Here is a 22,917-nt window from a genome sequence, read left to right as displayed (position 1 = left end):
AAGATAAAACTATCAACAGCCATACTTGAAGGATTAGCCATAAGACCCTCTCTAACTGACTGCAATTTCTCTAAATACCTTCCAACTTCTGTAACTGATGAAGGAGGGATGCCACAAATGACAAATGGCCTTCTTCACCCTAATTTGTGTGTCCCCCCACTCCAACAAGTGTTCAATTTGTACACTAAAGGCAAGGTCCTCTTTGAGAGGAGGAACGGAAACATTTACTCACGCACTTTGGAACCGTATCAACACATTCAGACTAGGATCTTAAAATTTTTCAGGCTTTTGCTTGAGAGTTACTTGACATTGCAACTTTAACAATTTTTTAGTGCATGTTTATTTTGATCACCCTTTATAGCTTTCCTCCCAGAAAGCAAACTTGAGAGTGGATTAAGTAATCTCAACTAATTTTTAAATGTCTGAACTGTAGAAATATTTCTAAAATGTTGACATCTGGAATCAGGAGGGGTTTAAAATACCAGAGCAACAAATCCCCTAGCACTCAGGACTTATTTCATCCACAGGAAGAAACACACTGAATTTTAAACAACTGTAATTGTTTACTTTAGCTGCAACGCTTGAAGATGTTCAAGATAAAATGAATTCTGATGCAATTTGAATGAAACAAAGCATTTTTTCTTAAAGGAAGTGCTAAGAGAAACACTTGTACTTGAGCCTAATACTTGCCATACGATTGGCAAAGTTGCAGGAAAAGCAAAGTTTCAACAGGCTATTTTAATTCTCATCTTTTAACTGTCAATTCTACATATCCATCATCCTAACAGAATCATTAGTGTCATAACATAAAAAAGCTCCTTTATATAACTGTAGATTTTTCTCACTTCACACAGCAGACAATGCAGAATTTGAGAGAAAAATCAATAAACGTGCAGTCCACACAATTTCCTAGCATACATACTTAATTCTTTTTTCAAAACTATATATAATTTTAGAAAATACTGTCTTACTTGTTCAAAGTATCATTCTATTTCAAAGAATACTGTGCCAAGTATACCACACTTCCAAAAATCATATCCTAAATTTCAATTCTCCGAGTGAGGAGATGCATTACATGGGAACAGTATTACAGACAGAACTAGGAATCCACTTTAACCACAGAGCCATCCTGCTAATAGCTCATCACTCATTGATGTTTCAAACTTCTTGCACTAAAAATTCATGCAGTCTTATCCCTCCATCATAGCCTATCTGAGTACAGAACAGAGCTACAGCTGCAGTAACTGCACGGGGAGGCAAAGGTACTCGTATCACCTAGATATTGTGGGGAAAAAAAAAAATCATTAAACATTTTAAAACATTGCAGACTACAAAAAGTCTACTGGGAAACCGACAGCTATGCATCACAGTTTATTCTACTTTAGGAAGCTGCTAGGTACATTCTTATCTGGAACTCGCAAGCACAAATTTGATTTTTCATTATTATACTGTTAAGAGAAAATAGCAAGCAAAACTCAAGAGTTGTAAACAACTAAGATAGCAAACTGCTAGCTATATATAAAACATCAAACGCTGTTAGCGACCTCATCTCTTTTTAGGAGTGCATCAAAAGTAATTCCTGAAAACTACCAGCCCACTAGATACTCTAGACATTTGAAAAACCTTATTTTTTTTAGATCCTTTATCTATCCTCTTACTCATCCCAAATAAAACACCTACTTAGAAAGAAAACTGTGCAACAATTTAGTAAGCAAGACAAATAGTCACCTATACAAATATTAAACTGAATTATTTGGCCAGAAAGTTTCTTGACTATTAAGCCATCAGGAGCATTTTTCAATTGCCTATTAATCTGAAGTTAAAATTACGCATAATGTATCCAACTCACTCAGATCCAAAGAGGCATACACTAATTGCCAATGCTGAGCCAAAAGGCTCCAACGGCAACAGCCACAGTTACTCAGCTACATCTGTACAGATCCAGCTACAAGTTAGTGTGATAACGGGGTAAAGTTAAATCAACCTAAAGCCACAAAATAGAGTCCTTATACAAAGGGCCAATCAGATTTTTATGCTCCAAAATTTAAAAAGCAGGCATTGCTGCAACACAGTCTAGCTCTCTTACTTGCCTGGTATCTCCTCCTTCAAGCAAAACAATTTTATGTAAAACCAGACCGATCACTACGACTGTATTGAGACCAACCGGCTCACCCCAACATAACGTAATGAGAAAGTCTTTACATCAGGTGGAGGAAGAACTGAAAAATTATGTATATCTTTTATTTGTGCAATACCATAATAAAGCTTAAATTTAAGAAAAAGTACTTTAAACTAAAATTTATCCGCATTCCTCTACAGAGCTGCTAGAAGGGGTACCGAGTGCCACAACGCTAACTGATCCCTGCCTTGTCTTTCACCAGCGTACTAAGTGAAAGTGACAGGAGACAGAGCTCGTCCTGAATAATGCTGAACGAGCGACCATGAAAGCAACATCTGCCCCCAGCACAAGCGGTGTGTTTATCACACGGCCAATACCATTAAGCAGGCCAATGTCCACTGCACTAAGCTGCAGACCACCACAAAGCAACTGCTACAAGCAGATGCCATGCTAAAAAAGTTGGTGTGCGTACAATATATTCTGAGAAACCTATAGTCTTGGCTGATAGGAATGTTTACAAATAAGGCATTCCCATATAAATCAGATTTATGAATGCTTCACGTTTAGGAAAAGGTAATTTTCATGAAGAATAAAGAGAGTGAAGATCCTCATTATACTTTGTACTTTTCTCTCTACTGAAAACTGCATCTCTGAAACACACACGCATGTTGCAACAGATGCCTGGCAAGCTGATTTTGGGTATGACAGCTCATACTTGGTTTATCTTCAATGAGTAATTCCAACAAAAATTTAGCACATATGGGGAGATCTGCATTTTCAAAAAAATAAATTCAACAGGAAGCAAAGAAATGGGGCCTGTAGAAATGACATCCACCCCTGGAATGTTTTCTCTCACAGTCCATAATCTGACCTGCATGCTTATCAAGAGTGGCAGTGCAGTGGTCACTTTTAGCCCAGAAACAAGATTTTTCTAATACCCTCAACCCTACGTTATCATACCCAGGTTCTAGAAGTTTGCTGCTCACTTTTTCTTTAATATCCAAAATAAAAAAATTTGTAGAGACACACATCTCCGTAGTAACAAAACACAGCAAGTTCCAATAGAAAATAAAACATTTTGTTCAAGGAATATTAGGAATGTATTTCATTATACCATTGGCTTACTTTTCTGAGTTTTTAACAAATATTCTGAAAATATTTTAAGGTCTGCATAACTTAAACAGGAGCAAATAATGGATGCAATCTTTACACTTTATTCCTTCAAAAGATTAACTTTATAATGACAAATATGCAATTAGCAATTCTTACTCTGATTTGATTTCGCAGCTGCTCTGCCTCCTGCCGTAACTGTTCCAGCTCACTCATCTTCAGTCTCTATCTCTCACGCTCCACTGATGAAGAAAATCTGCCAATAAAAGGGAAGAAAAATAAGTTTCAGTATCACTTTCTCCTCTTTAAAAAACAAAATCTTACTAACCTATGTTTATTTATTTTGCCTTTAGAAAGGGGCAGATAGATATTCTTTCTTACAGATATTCCAAATAGATAGTCTCCTTACTACACCGTCTAATAAATTTGGCAAGACCTAAGTTATTTAAATTCCTGAATTACCACAAAAAGCAGAATTAAACGAAGTATATATTTTATATAGAAGGAACTGTCAACACAACCACCCACCGTCCTTTACAAGCACTGTTACGGAATGCATTTGTAGCGCCACTCCCACTGATCCCGAAACCCCTTAGACCATCAGTCTTCACCCCAAGAGGGCAACAGAGAGCAAAGTCTGCAGTGGTCACATCGAGCATTTCCCTTCCAGCTCAACAGTTGCGATGATACAAGCACCTTTGCCATGACACCCAAGGCAGCTTTTGTTTTAATTAAGACAAACATTCTCAATCCTAGACCACAGCTGAAATAGCAGATTTTCTACAATTTTTTCCATATTTTCCTTGGGTAAGGCAAAACTATGTTCTAATTTCAAAAGCACCCACACAGTGAGAAGGGATAGTAAAGACGGAACCATCCCTAAGGAACCATCCCTAAGAGTATCTGCATGCTGGTACAGCCACAGCAGCCTAAACCTATTTTCATCCCAACAAAAGACTCAAAGCAACCTTAATAAAAAGATCAATACCCAGTAAGACCACATGTAAGCACACTTTCAAGCTAGTGTATTTTTCAATCACCTTTTGCATTTCATTTTTTCAGCATGTTGAACAACTTCCTCAGATCAATTTTTCTGTTTGTGCTCAGTACAGCAGTGCAGCCAACCACCACTACAGAGACCTCTTAAGTCTATTCACCTCCGTGCAGACTCCAATATCCTTGTAGTGAAAGTAAAATAAGCCAGTACCTTTCTCAGGAATAAGCCAGGCACTTGTTTGTCTTTTTTTTTTTATTGATAGAAAAAGCATACCAGGAAGGTGGTGGTGGTGGTCCCATTACGTTATCTAAAAAACCCAAACCACTTCTAGTTTATAGAAAAAAGATGTAAGTCAGACTACTACTCACAAAATAAAAATTGAGGGAAGAAAGAAAAGAAGTGGGGAGAAGAACCTGTTCAAAACATTACCCTAAGCACTTAATTTAAGCATGAGAGACAGCACAGTAGTGCCACTCCAACTTGGCCACTGAAAAATGGTGGAAAAAAAAAATGGGTAAAAAACGAGTGAAGGAAGGGCACAGTGTCTCTGGTAAGTTCTGGACCTCCAGGGAAACCCTTTTATTTGGTCTTTACAGTTCAGTAGAGACCTGCTCTACAAGACTGACTCTGGAAGGCTTTTTTTCCATCTATAAACCACAACATTTCATAGATGTAAGGAGTGAAAGATTTTGGTTCAAAGTAACTTACTAATAAAATAATCACCCCTGGACTAACAGCTTACACAAGTGTTTGAGAGCTAGGAAGCTTCTCACTACTCAAGGAGGAAGGTGTATCTTCATTAATTAACCACCTGCTCTTTCTTACTCTCAGTCTGAACCTCTATGCTTTCCACAAGTATCAGTACAAAGTCCATTTCAGAATAAATCCACAAACATACACAGATTGGATCACCTCCAAACCAAAATACATCCCAACTGGTAAGAGCACAGTGGTGACTCAGAAGGCCTAACTAGTATTTTCAGTATACATAAGTGAACTACGAAGTTCACACCTATTCCTCCCTTGAATCTATGCTCTGTTCAACTACAAAGACATTACAATCCATATGTGAATATTCTACGAGACTACTTTATTTGGCAGCATCTTCCTATTTCAGAAAGCCAGACTATTTAACATTGCTTAATGCAGAGCAGGCATAAAATAGAAGTCATCAACACTAAAGCTTGATTTAAAAAATAATTTTTGAAAAATCAAAACTGTAATCACTTTAACATGCACACTGATCACATGCCTTTATAGTATTTCAAGTTTAATTACAATTTTAATATATTTGATTGGAATACCACACCTCTATGAAATATAGCCCCTCTTTCAGTTCCGACAGTCTCTAGTATCCTTTTCAAAATGTTTTCCCTTTTTTGTTCTAGAACCTACACAAAAGTAACAGACAAAACAATGGACTCAAATATCTAAGCAAACCAGCCACGATGCCTGCCAACGTTTCAGTAGTCTTGCGTGCTATTTTTAACAGAAGATAAAGATTCCTAACAGAAAAGTTGATGCATCTCTCGTTTTCTGAGAAGGGAAGTCAGCTTCTGCCCTGTGATGTGCCACACATTTCAGTGCTCTGTACTTCAACACAGAGAATAATTGATCATAAAGAAAGTGATAGAATTCAACTGGAAGTACGCATGGCTAGTCACAGGTCGCTAAAGTCAGGACTTTTTTTTTATTGATAGGCAAAACTGTGAGCATATTAGAAAATTAACTGTAGCATTGCCCTGGCACTCAAAGACCATCAATGACCATTCTGCACTTCGACCACAAAGTCAGTGTTAATAATTTTAATGTCACTCATATCAGCGCTGTTCACCATTAACACCATTTCTGTACCAAGCTGCACCAGCAGCTAAACAGCTGTTAAAGCTTAACAGCTTTAAATCATGTTATACCTGTGCAAGTTCCCACACGGATTAAATCCATTCCTAAGCAAATGTTGTAGTTCAGCCCCGATGGGGACCAGACTACGCAGTCTCTCTCTCACTCCCCCCACCCTCCAAGAGAATAGGGAGAGATAATGTAAGGAAAAACAGCTCAAGGTTTGAGATAAGGACAGGGAGAAAATCCTTAAAGTTACTGTCACGGGCAAAACAGACTCGACTTGGGGAAAACTATTCATTTATTATTACAAACAGCAGAAGAATGAGACAGAGAACAAGATAACCTCCCCCCACCCCTCCCTCTTCCCAAGCTTAACATTATCTCTACTACCTTCCCCTCCCGAGCGGCACAGGGGGGAAGAGGGAATGGGGGTCGCGGTCAGTTCATCACGCGTTGTTTCACACCGCTGCTTCATCGTCAGGGGAAGAACTCCTCACATTCCTACCCTGCTCTGTTGTGGGGTCCCACCCATACGCCACAGTCCTTCCTGAAACTGCTCCGGTGTGGGTCATCTCTTCCATGGAGTACAGTCTCTCCAGAACAGCTGTCCCAGCGGGCCCTCCACGGGCCACAGCTGCCTTCAGGCATCCACCTCCCCTGATGTGGGGTCCTTCATGGACTCCAAGTGGATCTCTGCTCCTCCATGGACCTCCATGGGCTGCAGGGGGACAGCCTGCTCCACCATGGTCGTCACCACAGGCTGCAGGGGACTCTTGGCCAGGGGCCGCATTACTCCTCCCCCTCCTTCTGAACTGACCTTGGCGTCTGCAGCCGTTCCTCTCACAAGAAAAGTTCTTCACAACAGGCTGGCAGGCGCCTCTCAGAATCTCTTCACATCATCCAGCTCATCTCCTCTCCACTTCTTGCAGCCGGGCCGGGCTGAGTCAGGCCCAGTCGGCCGCCCGGCGGGAGGCCAGAGGGTGAGGCCTGCGCCTCCCCCTCTGCGACTCTGCCCCTGCTCAGCTTCCTCACATCTTCTCTTCTCTTTTTTTTTTTTTTCCTGTTTTCCCCTACTTAAATATGTTATCGCAGAGGCGTTATCACGGGACATTCTGCTACCAATCGGCTTGGCCTTGGCCAGCAGCTGGTCCGCCCTAGGCCCGGCTGAGTCCACTGAACAAAGGGGAGCGACTTCCAGCAGTTTCCTACAGAAGCTGCCATCTTAGGCCTCCCCTCACTAAACAAAACCACAGCAGCAAATTAAAGGACAATGATCTTTCATACTTTTTGAAAATAAATATTTTTTACCTGAAAAGTCCTAGCAACATCAGTATGTTCTCAACTTGCAAGGTCATTAGCATTACTGCTCAGCAGAAAGGTATCAGAGGTTCAAGGTCAAGCTACACCTTAATGAATACAACAGCCTCCAAGCCAGTACACATTTCTACAAAACCTAGATTAATTTTAGAACTGGATTATTCTAGCTTTAAGCATTAAAGTTCCTTTCCAGTACACAACAGCTGAACAGCAAACTCTGAGATATTCTGAAACTATATCTAAACACCGCCATACTACAGAAAACAAACTAAGTGCACAGTTAAACTCTTAAATTTAAAGTGTATCCAGTGCTCTGTTGTACTGGCTGGCTGCAGCTCCCGGTACAACTGCTTGTGTGTTCAGATGATCATCCACCATAAACTACGTAGCAGAACTGCGAGCAAGATGCTTCCGCTTGGGATTTTTAATTTTTTTTTTTTTTTTTTTTAGGCACTACTTTGAAATGCTCAAAGGAAATTACAGACATTGAGTGGGCAGGGAGGAAGCTCTCATGGATGCCTTTCCAGATTCACACCAGCTCTGCAAGCAGTATCTCTGAACTCCTGTCAAGCTACCGTGTGAAAAACTTACTGATGCCATACTCACGACAGCAACGCAGGAAGATAAGCACGTGCTTGGAATTTGTGCACATGGACACATCCATGTGTTTTAATGCTTCTGATGCTACAGTGATATGGCTAAAAAAAGAGGAAAAGAGAGGAAGCCATAGTCAAGATGTAGTCATGCGTGCAGACTATTACCCAGACTAGATTTACTTACTGTAACACTGTTTTTAAGCATATCAGTGAGGTGACCAGTGAAGCACAGCAAGAAACCAGAACTGAGATGTCTGGCAGCAATGGCAAAGCAGAGGCTGCATCCTATAAACCTGTCCTCAGCGCAGAGCAGCAGGTCGAAGTGTGTTATTTTCCCAATACTACCAGTCATCAAATAAAAAACAACTTGTTTTTTAGCAGACTAAATGCTGGGACTGCTTTTGCGGGGCTTACACGGACTGCAAAGAACAGAGACGGTCTCTGTATTGCAAATTTTTCCTCAATGGATTCAACTAGGTTGCAAAGGACACATGCCTGTTCATTCTCCCCTCCAGGAAGATCCAAATACTACAGCCAAAAAGGAGTGTTGCTCCACAGCCTGGAAAGTTCTTTATGCCAAACATGAACTTCCCCGTGAGCCCAGCTGTATTGTACTTGGCCGTGCATACAGCGAAGCCGTCAGGTCTCGCACCTCTATGGGCAGTCAGGATTCCTCCCGCCAGCTCTGGAGGCTTGGGGTAACAGAATGTGTACCTCCCTAATTTCTCAGTATTTTTAAAAAACATTTAGACAGAGGGAAAATATTCTGAGTTACCTTAGATGCAGAATACTAGCGGCATCTGCTTTTCAACATCCACAGGTAGAAACTCTGATGAAGAAGCTAGACGCTTCTCTTCAAACGCAAGTCATGATGTGCATGATGTACTATGAATAACATCATCTGCTACGGCAAAGAGGCCTTGAGGGCATGAGCAATAGGAAGGGAAGAACTTTTTAATACCATTGGTAGCCAGGGGGTGTACCACTGCAGGACACCCTGGCGATCAGGAAACGGGGTCAAGGACACAAGACGCTTCCCATTAGAAGCAACAATATGGGGAGCTTGTTGTGAGCTGTAACTATTGTGCAACCAAGGCACAATAGTGCCTTTGCCCTCATAAAAGCAATGTCATTTGTAGGCTGAACTGTACCTCAGCGCAATTTTCCCTCAGCAGACTCGTACAAGTGAATTTACTGATAGCAAAATAAAGTGCCTCCCAAGGCAAAATAATTAACTAAGTCAGATTCCACAGCTTATCTAGTGTCAAGAAAGCCACCGGCAGGCTTGAGCGCTCCATGGATAAATTACCCCCTACACTACTCCTGATTCAGTAGCAGCATCATTTGCTAAGAGTTTAATTCTTCATTATACAGGCAGGCAGTGCCAAATCACCACAAGTTCTTGTCTCAAAAGCCCTTTCTCTGCAACTTGTGGACTGAAACATTGTGGCTGGGAAACCACCCTTTTCTCTGCAAAAACTCACTCCAAATCCACTTGAGGACACACTGTAAGGAGATTCTCAGAGCCCAGGATTTCTGCCACACCCCGGCCAGTGGCAGGGCAGGATACAGCACCTGCACAAGCCGGGATGCAGGGACCTGCCGACACCACGGCACAGAGTGAAAGGCTGGTGCAGAGACAGAGAGTCGATGCAGCTCTGGAAAGCCAGGAAATGGGCTGATATTTGGCAGATTACTCAAAGCAGAGTAGTCAGGCATGTAGTGATAGGAACCTTTAGCTCTGCAAAGCAGAGCTATTTCTGACTCAGAGAAGATTACACTTTACCAACTAAGATAAGTAACTTGGTTTCTTTAAAAAAAGAGGCATTTTCACTTGCCTTGGAAAGCTTAGCTTATTCCCAAGTAAAATCACAATATAGACAGAAGGGGAAAAAAAAAAGACTACAGAAGTGTAAATATGCTCCTCCCCACAACAAAGCACTGCTATTTTTGTGTCAAATATATAGAGATTAAAGGGACTGCAAAAAGAACAGTCTGTATGACTGGATTCTTAAGAGCTATTGTCTAAAGAATTATTTAGGCAAGAAATTTATTTTGTGTCAAAGAAAATCGCTTCTTCAGAATTTAAATAACTGCTTAGCTATACATACCAACCTTAGTTTTTCAGCTCATACGCAGTAACATCTCACAAGCGATCAACACACAGCAGCAGCAAGTAAGAGAGGTTTCACATAGCTTCATGTGATCATCCCTACTAGCGATCACACAGGTGGCTAAACACAAGGAATGCTAACTATAGCGCTTTACTAATTATAGGAAAAAGACACCAAGAAATACTCCAGATCTCTCTCAAGGGAGCTATATTGGTAACTCGCACACTCAGGCTTCAGTCCACAAAACCTTTATATGCTGAAGTCACTTGTGCGAAGTTACCTGCTTGTCTTCTGTAGCTGCTGACAGCGTACACAGGTTTTGCTGTCTCAATAGCAGTGGACTGGGGTTCTGGTGCTGAAGCTGAGCTCCGGCAGCATGCACAGACAAATACTTTATATATTTGGGATGTGCCAAAGAAGATTTTGACAAAACATTTCCTCATTTAGTGACACTAACCAAGACTTCGGCAGCTTTGCCCACTCATTTATGTCTCCCCAAAGCCATGAATAGAAAAGAAAAACATACAGAGGTTTTATTACTTACAACCTGAAGGGAATAGATTTGACGTATTCAAGAACAGTTCAAATTCTATAAACTTTGACACAGTGGACAAAGCCTTACACAAAGTGAAATCTCTGCCTGCACAAGAGCCACTTAAAATAAAGGCATTAATGCTATACTGTAGTTACATACCTTCATAGAAAAAGTATTTTAGTTGGCATTTTATGTAGTATATTTATTATGGTAGAACTGTTTGAGGACCCACACACACACTCAGCTCTCCACTGAGGAAAATTAAATATCTGTTGCCTTTTTTTTTTTTTAACTATATCTTAGCCCTATGTTGTCTCTCCTCTGTTTCTCAGAGACTTGACCAGCTGTTCAATTGCCCAAGAATTCTTTGTTCCGATTTGTAGCTGGGCTGCATCAATAAAAGAAGACAATAAAGCAAGGAGCTTTTGTATCGGTCAGCTTATACTTAAATCCGAGCAGAGAGAGGCGTAAGTTGGAATAACAGTATATAAGGGCTGTAACTGTGCCACTGTGTACCTTGCTCTTTCTTTCCCTCTCCTCTCTCAAACCTCTTCAGTGCATCTCCTTCCCTTCTGTGGCTTTAATGTATACTTTTGAGGGGTGCATTAGTTGCAGAACATCTTAGACATTCCAGTTAAAAAAGAGAACAATGGTTTAATTTTTTAAAAACAGTTACCATTTAGAAAATCAGCCTGGAAATCCTAAATGAATCTTAAGACTTTCAAATTTTCTTTTTGTAGGATGGAATTAATTGTCACTGATTTCTGAGCCCCCAGGCCCGTAAAAGACAGTTCTCCCATACTCAGGGCCTCCGGTCCCCCCAAGAAGAAAACAGGAAGCAGCCTGGGTGTGACCTTGCTCGCTGAGGTCAGCGCTATTGTTGCACTTCTGCACATTTTGGAAGTGTTTTAAAGTGATATGTCCCCATTATAGCTTTGGTACAAAAACAGGAAATAATCAACCAACGCCTCTTGAGAGGAAGGGTATTAGCAGAACTTATTTAAACACCCATTTCTCTAACAGATATCATCCCCAGTTTTATGGAACCAATGGACGTATGTGCTCAAAACTGCATGTACAGCTGGAAAGGAGAGGTCACAAGAGATCCACAAGCAATCAACAAATCAGTGGGGTATGAAAGTAGTCTTGCTTCTTCATGTACCAACAAGCCCCGTGCAGTTACATCACAAGTACAACCCCACCCACGAACTGTGTGGCAGAAAACAGTTTCAAGCCAACAATATTGCTCCTTCCTTCCAACGCCAAAACACCTCGTACCCCTACACATCAGAAAGAAAAGAAATACGTGCTGCTTTATACACACACAGTTACTTAGCTTGTGATTTTAGTATAACTTTGAAATACAGCCTGCCACACAAAAATGTTTGCATTTACCGCAGTAACTACTTTGGAGGTGTTAACAGAAGTCATCTGAGTCAGATAAATATAAATCTCTGTGTTGACCTTCAGACTTCAGTACTCTAAGTATCACCCTTTAGTGCTTTTCACCAGCAGAGGAGAGCAGAGGAAGCAGCAGCTCGAACGCGTCTTGCAGTAGTGCTGCTGGGTTTAGAAGTCAATGTCATTTTACCAGCCCTGCTGACACCGCGCATGCACAGCTTGCTAATGAGAGAGCAAGCCTGCTCGGTGATCAGTCTTAACAGATCACCACGCGTCTCTGCATTTGATCACTCGTTTGATTATGGTTTCCATGGAAGACAAATAGATCAACAAATACTGACCTTGATATGAGCAGTCACAAAACAGACAAAGGAAATCGCAGTTTAGAAACTGCAGTGAAATAATTCTTATTAAGTTTACTAGTAAAAAAATCATTAGTGACTTTAGACTTGGCAGTTCACTAGACTGATGTCTTAAGCTTAGAGATACCAGAGTTTATTTCTAAAACGCAACTTAAAATCTACACCAAGTACATTCATAAAACATGTACCAAGAGCCCCTACTCTTTGCCCACACACACTAGATTCCAGAAAAAAAACCCGAGAAATTCAGTGTTAAACACAAGGCTGAAAAAAGCACAGGAAGGAAGGAATTTTTAAAAGTCATGAATATTTCACAGTCTAAAAGAGTGATTTTTCTAAAAGTACCACTCTTGCATCTTATATTCATTATGTTTGTTTCCAGGTCAAAATGTTTTGGTGCATAAGCACAGATTCATTTTTATCACACTCCCTGCGAACAGAACTTCGTGTCAAATTCAAGGGTACGTTGCCTTCTGTGACTACAATAATCATTGTCCAGTGAAAATTTGGCTCACTGACCACAGGACACTCGATCACTGAATAAATTATTATTGGTTTTGCAATTCAAAACACGTAAGAAGCGGCAAGAAAGATCTTAATGAAGCAAAAAGATATAACCCTAAGTAACAAGGCAGAGGTGGTTCCAGTCCAGTTTCTTCCTTGCGGACAGACAGGTAGACACACACACACACAGAGTGAGCTGACGTTCTACATTATTTGCTTCTGCAAATACCCAGCTGTACCCACAAGCTATTCTACCAAGTTCTGCTATGAAAAGTGGTCTGGAGAGTGACAATTCAAAGTCATATTTAGAGATCACTTACATTTAAATCCACCTCTAGAAAAGTTTGACTTTGGATGTTTTCAAGGGGCTAGTACATTGACACTAAAGTGCCCCAGTACCCTTGCACCTTGTAGGGCCAAGCAGCGTTACACATTTAAAATCTGGTCTGGCACCTACACGCACAAAAGATCACTTGAGCAGCCTCCTGTTTCCTGAGAGTATGTAGACTGCACAGTTCACACAAAAGGCACAAAAGCACACAGAAAATTTCAGGTGGTCTTTAGTGAAAAAGATACACATCAAGCGAAACTAATACTATCTACAGGAAAAGTGCCTCAATTCAACTAAGATGACTATTCACTTGACTGAAATAACTTCTGGCTGACAGGTTTTGAAAGTGGAGCATTCTTACACACTTCAGGAGCAGAAAGCCCAGCAGTACCAGTTACATTTTAAAGGATGTAATGTGTATGCGTATCACCAGCTTGCGGGGCAGGGGGGAGGCATTTGATCTATACATAGTCTTCAGCACCCTACCCTCCTCCTTATCATTCAGTACCACACACATACTCCCGTGGTACCAAAGTTACAGCAAGGCATTATGCAGTTCACATAATTAGGCAGCTGTAACATTTAGCATACAGCTGTAGCCTTTCATAAGAAAACAAGGGAATATAAACATTTGCTTTTGGTCGTAGTTCAGCCCCGATCGGGACCAGACTATGCAGTCTCTCTGTCTCTCACTCCCCCCACCCTCCAAGAGAATAGGGAGAGAAAACATAAGGAAAAACGGCTCGAGGTTTGAGATAAGGACAGGGAGAAAATCCTTAAAGTTACTGTCACGGGCAAAACAGACTCGACTTGGGGAAAACTATTCATTTATTACTACAAACAGCAGGAGAATGAGACAGAGAACAAGATAACCTCCCCCCACCCCTCCTTCTTCCCAAGCTTAACATTATCTCTACCACCTTCCCCCCTGCGAGCAGGCACAGGGCAGGAAGAGGGAATGGGGGTTGCAGTCAGTTCATCACACGTTGTTTTATGCCACTGCTTCATCGTCAGGGGAAGAACTCCTCACATTCCTCCCCTGCTCTGTTGTGGGGTCCCACCCATACACCACAGTCCTTCCTGAAACTGCTCCGGCGTGGGTCATCTCTTCCACGGGTGCAGTCTCTCCAGAACAGCTGTCCCAGTGGGCCCTCCACGGGCCACAGCCTCCTTCAGGCCTCCACCTCCCCTGATGTGGGGTCCTGCATGGGCTCCAAGTGGATCTCTGCTCCTCCATGGACCTCCATGGGCTGCAGGGGGACAACCTGCTGGCAGATATCTCTCAGGATCCTTTTTACATCTCATTCACTTCTCATCTCATCTCCTCTCCACTTCTTGCAGCCAGGCCGGACCGAGTTGGGCCCAGTCGGCCGCCTGGCAAGAGGCAAGAGGGTGAGGCCTGCCAGGCCCATGAGGCCTGCGCCTCTGCCCCCACTCAGCTTCTTCACATCTTCTCTTCTTTTTTCTGTTTTCCCCTTCTTAAATACGTTATCGCAGAGGCATTACCACGGGACATTCTGCTACCAATCGGCTTGGCCTTGGCCAGCAGCGGGTCCGCCCTAGGCCCGGCCGAGTCCACTGAACAAAGGGGAGCGACTTCTAGCAGTTTCCTACAGAAGCTGCCACCTTAGGCCCCCCTCACTAAACAAAACCACAACACTTTTTTACAGTGATTATCCAAAGATCAGATAAAACTATTGCCCTCAAATCTAATTTTAATTTTGCTTTTGGTTCACAATACATTTCTGGTCACTTATTTGTGATTCTAAGCCACACAAATTAAGTCTTCTTCCAGACTAGAGTTCAGGCTATTTTAGTAGGGGTTTGTTTGTTTGGGGTTTTTTTTGAGATGCATATTATCATAGGCCTTTAAAAATCTCACTTTACAGACAGCCACTGAATGATGAGAAATCTCATACTAGAAAGTGAAAATCCCAAGTACTGTTTTTCACCCCTCCTAATGCAAGTAGGGGATTAAGAGTACAAACCACTGTCTAACTACTTCAGGTACCACTTGTGATGAGACTGATGTATCTAATCTATACTGGTTTGATTTGCTTTTGCTGTTTCTCATGCAGTGTTGCCTGCCACTTAATAAAAAAAACTACACTGAATACTTTAGATGTTATGTTAAAGCAATATGTATCACTGTGCTTCTAACTATCTTCACCCTTGCAGGGTTCTCAAAATAAAGGCTGTCCTTATAGGACAAGTATTTTTGCCATATTGATTATATCTAGCAAAAAACTTTTAGGCAAGATATAAACTTTTCTTACTAAAAAAACCTAACTAGATAAAGCTGGCATTATTTAAAAGTTATAAATTAAACTTGTGATTTATTACTTTTCACGTCTTTACAATGCATTAAAATCCAAATATATTCATAGAGTTCACAGCCCATAAAGGAAAGAAAAAAAAAAAGAAAAAAGAAAAAAAAAGAGAGAGATATTCCAGTCACATAAACATATAGTGGCCAAAAGTCAGAAATTACCTATCTGGTTACTGGAAGGAAATTGGCCCTAGATGAAGTTTCCAACAGAAGAGAACGGAATAGAAACAAAATGTTGATAGAAAGAAGTACAATATTCCAACTAGAAGCAATCTTCCCCAAAGTGTCACCTTTTTTTTTGTTAATATGAGAACTTTTCTATGAAAGTGTGACACTCACTAGGTTATAAACAGCAGACTTCTCTGGAGGCTAAGCCTACAGTTCCAGACAGGAATCTATCAGCCAGTCAGTGGCCACAAGAGAGCCCGTGGCTCCACAACCTGCTTTGCCGGGGGTTATCTTTCCAACCCACTGAAACTTCTGTTCTTGTAAATACTTCCTACTATCTCAGGCAAAGTGAACTTGGTCAACATCAGGCCAGCCAAGCACATCATCTCTGCTTCTAGCCTTCACCAAGGAGCAGATGCTGTTCTAAGTCTTTTGGTTTTAACATCTGGGATACGCATATCATCATTTTGGAGTTTTCCTCGGTAATTGTGACTGGAAGATTAGTAAAAATGGCTAAATATTCTTAAACTCCTCCTTCCAGAAGCTAAGTGCAAAGCAAAATGATACCCGACTCAATGAAAAAGCAAACACTAGCCACATCAATGAAACTCTCAAGCAATTTAACTGTTTGCTTAGGATGTTGGCCTTTCAGCTGTCATCTTGTTAAAGTTACCACGAAGGTCTACGATTCAGGGCCACAAGATTTCTTTAGAGACTGAGAACAGAAAATTGCTCAAGCTTCTGAAGCAACACGACTAGGAAGAGACATTTTCTTTCCTTCATTTCCTCCCTTTTTAAAGTGCGTGTTTGGCTTTTGATGCCCATCTATTTGTATTTGTAACAAACTATATTAGTTCAGAGGAAAAAAAAAAAGCCTTAATGATTTCCTGTCTCCAGCTACCTGACCTTCCCAATTAGCTGCTTCGCCTAAAGTCTGGGGAACAGCAGTGAAGCGCTGACATCGTTACATACTCATTTATAGCACTTCTACTTTGGACTTGTATTACATTTTTATTCTGCTGTACAAAAAGCAAAACAAAACAAAAAATCCAGCTCCCTGTTTTGGGCTGCTTCTAAGACAAAAGACGAGTTTCCCCTTTCCTGTTGCGTATCTTCGGAGATCAAGGTTGCGTTTGTAGCACCCAAAACTGCAGTTTTACTTCCCGGCCACCTCATTCACCGCATTTCGGATTGTTTTTTATTTAGACACCTTGTGTCCAAACTACTAGAAAGAGTAACCACAATGGAGAAGTTCCTTGCCCCACAAGTGTCCTTAAGATTAAAAAGAGGTATTTAACACCCTCAGAAACGCTGCAACACCTCCCTGTGGACCACTGCTCTTCTCCCCTAACATTGTCGGGAGCACCCAACATGCCTGCTATGTCCCTCCTACTGATCCAGTGGAAGGAAAGTGGTATTAACAGCATTACTAGTTTCTTGAAATTCTACGGCATCTGGAGTTAATGTCTGCTTGGAAGATTTGCTGTGACATTTTTTGAACTCTGCCTATTGTACCCAACATTGAGATTGCCACAAAGCTTGATTAGCAGCTCCAGGATCTTCAGTCTCATTTAAGAAACACATTCAACTCTGGGATTGATTTCACGATTTTGTTTTGTTCCCCTTCCTCCCATTTGAAAATTAAAATATTATAAAATAATTCTAATATTACTCAGCTCTTTCAATGTTTCAAAACACAATGACTCAAACACTTGGCTTACGCTGCAAATCCATATGATTAATATTTGTCTGAGATCTAACATAAGAAGGGGGAGAAAACTACAGCTTCTGTAAACTGGCAAATCTATTTTCCTTCCAAATAACTAATTTTACGTAATAGGTGGAACCTGAAAGTGCCTTTTACACTACATTACAGTCAGGCACTTCTATCTTTCCCATCCTTTCCAGTTTAAGTCCTTTCAGAAGGCAATAGACTGCGAGAGTTACAGTAACTGAATCAGAACTTGTTTTACTCTATGTCAGCATTTCACGTACTTTTGGAAGTAGAGTTAAAGGAAATGAAACTGTCTTCACTGAATAGTGTAACTATTTGCTAGCTGATGTCCATCTATATTTGTTTTAACTCCGATATTTATAAGTTTTCAGATAAGTTTTCGTTCATCATCTCGTTATGGTATTTAATAATAATTTAGTAATAGTAATTCACAATAATCAGAACATTGAGTATCACTGATGGCATCCAAGTTGACATCCAGGCAAAAAATTAAGAGTTCACCTCTTGGTCTTTTGTTTCAGGCTCTCTGCAAAGAGGGACTGTTTCACAGTTCACACATTTCTGAACATATTAACTCAATTCTAAACAGTACACATTTTTTTAAATTAAAAGCTGCAGTTTTGTATAGCACTGCCTTGTGCTATCTAGAAAGCTCCATGAAGCTCTCTGTCCTAGTACCAGATGTCAAACCACAACCTTATGAACACACGTTCATGTTTTTCATGACTATTTGATTTAATTCTGTTTAGCATCTTACACATAAATTTTATTACAAAACACTGTGTTGCAAAACATAGAGGTTTCATAAAGGAACAAAACAATAACCACTAAATTTAATTACACATTTCAGAAGATGAAATAAGTGACAGGTCTGCATCAAATTAAAGGACATCAAAATTTTGGTTGAACTTAAAAAAAATATTCTCTTGATTACTATGCATACTTTCTAAAAAGCATGTTCCAGGCACTTGGGAATTGCATAAATCTGAGCGTTGATATTCTCACACAGTATTAAGTACAAAACACAACCACTGCATTATCATTGTCCTTAAGTATTTACATTCCATGAGCAAGCACTGCACACCAAGATTCTGAATGTCTTACTAGTTTGACGAGACTTTTAAAAGAAGTGCCTCCTGAGATAAAAAAAGCAATAAATCAAATGACCCTGTCTTCAGTGACACAACAGTCATAATTTATGACTCTGGCACAGAAGACAGTAACTAAGGAAGATTTACAGTGCGCTGCACATTGTGGGGGTGTGGTTGTTTTTTGGTTTGTTTTTTTTTTTAATTTCTTATTTCACCTTCAAAATCTTATACTCAGAAATTTTGTAGCATTTTAAAAAGTTGCCTAATGTTCTAGGAGAGAACTATGTGCAGCTCTGTATTCGAAAATATTTTTGCAAAGTTTTCTAATGAGGTTTTTGAGTTCCAGGTTTTTCTTTAGAAACTGGAAAACCAAAATACGTGGACAAGTTAAATGCCAGATACAGCAGTACTCAACGGAGCAACATGAAGATATAGTTGAAACTTTCATTATCCAACATAAAGATTAAGAGATTACATTTGTAGCCAGCAACCTTCTACTTAACATTTAAACGACCTGAGCAGTCTATAGAGACCAACTTTTCAAACACTTAAGAAAGGGCTGAACAAGAGACAGAGCACCAGCTATCTGCGGTACTAATAATACAGAAAAAAAGAGATCCCTGTAACCTGAAACTCCATTTTTTCATGATTAACAGATGAAAGATTATTATTATAGCCTTGGTTCGCAACATATTAAATCTGTATAACTCATCTACATTAGCCATTGTAAAAACTGCTAATTGTAAGGAAATAATACACAATTCAATATTGCCTATATTTTGTCATATTAGACACACAGCAAGATATATCCATATACTCATGACTTCCCTCTTTCTCCTAGCTCCCTTCTTCCGAGACAAAATCAGTCTGTTCTCTGGAAGCACAAATTAACTTCACCACAGCTATCGTGCTTAACAATCACAAACAAACCCACTGAAGATTCTGATCCCATTAAAGGATTTTTCAGGATTATAAAGGTTTGTCATGTGGTTTGTTTCATTTTTGTTTGTTGATATAGTTATTATTCCTGTTAACATTACTTCAGACTTTCCCCAGCTTTAACCAGTAACCACATCTACCGCATCTGTCACTTATTTGTCAACTAGGGACCACCTTTAACATCACTTCCAGTATTTCCACTAGAAGTCAGAGAGCAGTTTTAGGTTTTTCTCTGCACACTCGAATGACTTGGCAGGTTCACATCCCCCGATATTCTCACTACAACCCCTACAGCCACTGACTCCCCACAAGAACTACCAGAAATCTCTGGATCCTCTATTCATACTTAGGTAAGTATATGAAATTCTGGAAAGCACATGAAATGCTCTTGCTCAGTCAACTCCGTAGGTGAAGCACAGCAGCCCCTGCGAACCAGAAGCAGCTTGCGCTGACAACTGGCAAAAGAGAAAGAGCACCCAGCTACCACCAGGGAAGCGCTTCTCATCGAGTTATCGCTCTGATCTCTCCGTTCAGATTCTCAGCAGAAAATGGAAAGAAGCATTTTTCAAAGCAGACACCGAACTAGAACGCAGAACTCCACTGAATACTTAAAACCCACCAGATTCAGAAAGCTACAGTTTTTGTCTCTCTCAGTGCTTTTATAGTGGGGTTTATAGATTGGTTACCTGCCTCCTCTCTGTAGACCATTTTGCCATTCTTTCCCCTTCCTTTCCCAACACTCTCTACCTAGCAGAGAACAGCTCTGTTGTTTCAGAAATTGATTATATATAATCAAATTAAACTATAAGCAATTTTTTCCTCAACTCATACGTAGCTTTGAGACTTACCATGCTCCTATTTCAGAACTGAAAATCAGCCTGGAAAAGAATATATTTTCCAAGCTACAATAATCAGTCTAATAAAAGATAATTACACTGTTTGGGAACAGGCATGTTAACAGGAGGAATCCTACCAAAGGCTTATTTCGTGTTAGTTCAGATAACATTACAGCGTAAACCGAACTTGTTATTTACAGATACAAGCCATTTGGATGCTTTTCACAATTTCCAATTAAGAAGAAACTAAAATTAAAGAAACTGATAACCTCAACAATAAGTGCAAATTTAAAAAAAGCAGATTTTTCAGAGAAAATCTGGATGTGGAAGCCAGCAATACCTACAAACTATGACGTATGACATAAAAAGCATCTAATGACTCTGCAATTTTCCTAAAGATGGGGAGTACCTTCAGACTCACCCTTGCCACAACACTCACGCAATGTAGTTTAAGTTAGAGCCCCTTGCCACAAGTCAAATTTTTGGAACGCTGAAACCCAAACAAGTTCTAGATAGACACAGAAATTAAAAAAAAAAAAAAAAAAAAAGAAGAGTTTCCCTACATATTCCATAAATCTGGAAACTGCCTGCTGCTGCCAACAGCACAGATTTCTAAATGTGAATTGCCGGGATAGCTGACGCTGTTGGGATGGCAGGAGCACTGCAGACACCCCTGTGCACAAGACAATGTGCCACCCGCACCCGTAACCGCATTATTTCCAGCGCCAGGTCTGTCCCCGACCCCCCGCCCCGGTAAGGGGGTACGGCCCAGGCGAGAAGGGGCACCTTGGCCGCAAGACGATCTCTCCGCCGCCCGCACCCACGGCTGCTCTCACACCTGGCAGCAGCGGGGCTGCGGATCCCGCGGGCTCCCTGCGGCCGAGCCGGGCCGCGGCCCGCCCCGCTTCTCGCCCCTCAGCCTGGGGACGAACCTCTCCCTCCCTTCCGCTCCCCCCGGCACCACCTCCGGGGAGCCCTCCCGAGGCCGCGGCGCCGCGGATGCCAGGCCCTGCCCCGGCACCACCCTTCCCGGCGGAGGCTGGGCGCGGCGCCGCGCCGTGCCCGCGCTCCGGGTCGGCGGAGGGGAACCGGACGAGAAGCCGGCGATGCCGCCCACCCCCGCCAGGCCCGGCGGCTCCGGGCGAACCCCGGCGCCCGCAACCCGCCGAGGCGGGACCGCGCCCCTCAGCCCTCCACCGCCTCAGGGGCGGCGCCCCGGCGGGCCCCCTCCGCCCGCGGCCGGCGCCCCGGCGGGAAGCACAGCCGCGACGACGGGGCTTTACCTGCTGCCGGGGTCGCAGCGGCGCTGCCGGCCGGGCTGAGGCCGCTGCTGGCGGCTACGCCCGCGGCCGCCTCGGCGCTCACCCCCGCTGCGGCTGGGCTCTCCCCGCCGAGCACCGCCCCCTCCCCCGCCGCTGCGGCGCGGTGGTGCCGCCCATTCCCCCCCCCCCGCCCTGTGAGATAGGGCCGCCCGCAAGGGGCGGGGACCGGCGGGCGCGGGGCGGTTGCGGGGCTCCGGGGCGGCCCCGCTCCCGGGGCTTCCCGCCGGCGCGGCCCTTCCTGCGTGCGGGGAGCTCCGCGTCCGCTCTGAGGGGCAGTGGGGCTGGGACCGAGCCCGCCCCGAGGCTCCGCGGCCCGCGCAGCGCCGCCCCAGGCGGGAAGCCCGCTGGAACCTTCCGCCCGGCCCCGAGCGGCCGCCGCCCGCCCGCAGCCCTTTTCCCCCGCCCCGATCGCGGCGCGGGGGCGGTCGGCGCGGCCGCCGGACCAGGAAGTGACACCCGTGTTCCCCCCCCCCCCCCAGCAGCCTGGCCGTACCGCCGCGCCCCGCCCGGCTGAGGCTGCTCCGGTACCGCGGCGGGGAAGGGGCACCGCCGGCCCAGCCGCCGCCCTCGGGCGGCCCCGCCGAGCCCCGGGGGACGAGCAGAGCTGCCCGGGCTTCGCTCCACTGCCGGCAGGGGCCCAGTTCCGCGGGCACCCTGCGCCCGGCCGCTGCCCGGGCGGGAAATACCTGCCGGCTGGCCGCCGCCGGGTAACGGTCCGCGCGGGTGTCACCGAGCCGCCGCCTCCATGGCGCTCGGTCGCGGCGGGAGGAGCTCCTTCCCCTCCCGCATGTACCCAGCCAACGTGACAGGCCGTTGCCATGGTTGCGCAGCACTGACGTCAGAGAGCCCTTAAAGCTACAGCGCCCCGCATCTACCGGCGGCGAGGCTGCCTGTGGGAGGGGGCAGCGGTCAGCGCCCACTTCCCGAGGCGGCTGCTGGCCCACCGGTGTCCACCGAAGCCGTGCTGCGGCGGCCAAAAACGTCCCCTTTCCGGGAAGCTAAGGGGGGCGGAGGTTTTCCACCGAGCCGCTAACCCCCCACGGCGGGCTGTGCTCCATGGCCACGTTGCCTCGCTCGGCCGGAGCGGGCTGGGGAGGAGCGGGAGGGCCTGGCCGGGAGCGGTAGGCCTGTGCCGCAGGGACCCCGGGGGGGTGCTCATAACTGTCGGGAAGGGGCCCCAGGCGAGGGCCCACAGTCCGCATTTTCAGATAGCCTCCTCGTGGGCAGCCCTGGCACCCATGGACCCGATCAATAAAAGTCACATCTCGC

At 43.5% G+C, this 22,917-nt stretch overlaps 1 protein-coding gene across 1 annotated transcript in view; it reads right to left on the bottom strand.

Moving 5' to 3' along the window:
• Nucleotides 1-22,447, bottom strand: part of GNB4 (G protein subunit beta 4) — a 34,645-nt gene extending 12,198 nt beyond the window's left edge. The window contains exons 1-2 of the mRNA XM_086755173.1: nt 22,335-22,447; nt 3,389-3,485 (exon numbers count right to left, since the gene is read on the bottom strand). Coding sequence (XP_086611299.1) covers nt 3,389-3,445 — 57 coding nt within the window. The 5' untranslated portion in view covers nt 3,446-3,485; nt 22,335-22,447. The remainder of the gene's footprint in view (nt 1-3,388; nt 3,486-22,334) is intronic.
• Nucleotides 22,448-22,917: the final 470 nt, after the last annotated feature.

This window comes from Chlamydotis macqueenii, chromosome 9, assembly GCF_036417535.1.
Source record: "Chlamydotis macqueenii isolate bChlMac1 chromosome 9, bChlMac1.mat, whole genome shotgun sequence".
Lineage (NCBI taxonomy): Eukaryota > Metazoa > Chordata > Aves > Otidiformes > Otididae > Chlamydotis > Chlamydotis macqueenii.
Note: the sequence above shows the minus strand (reverse complement) of the source record. Positions and strands in the feature narration are given on the sequence as shown.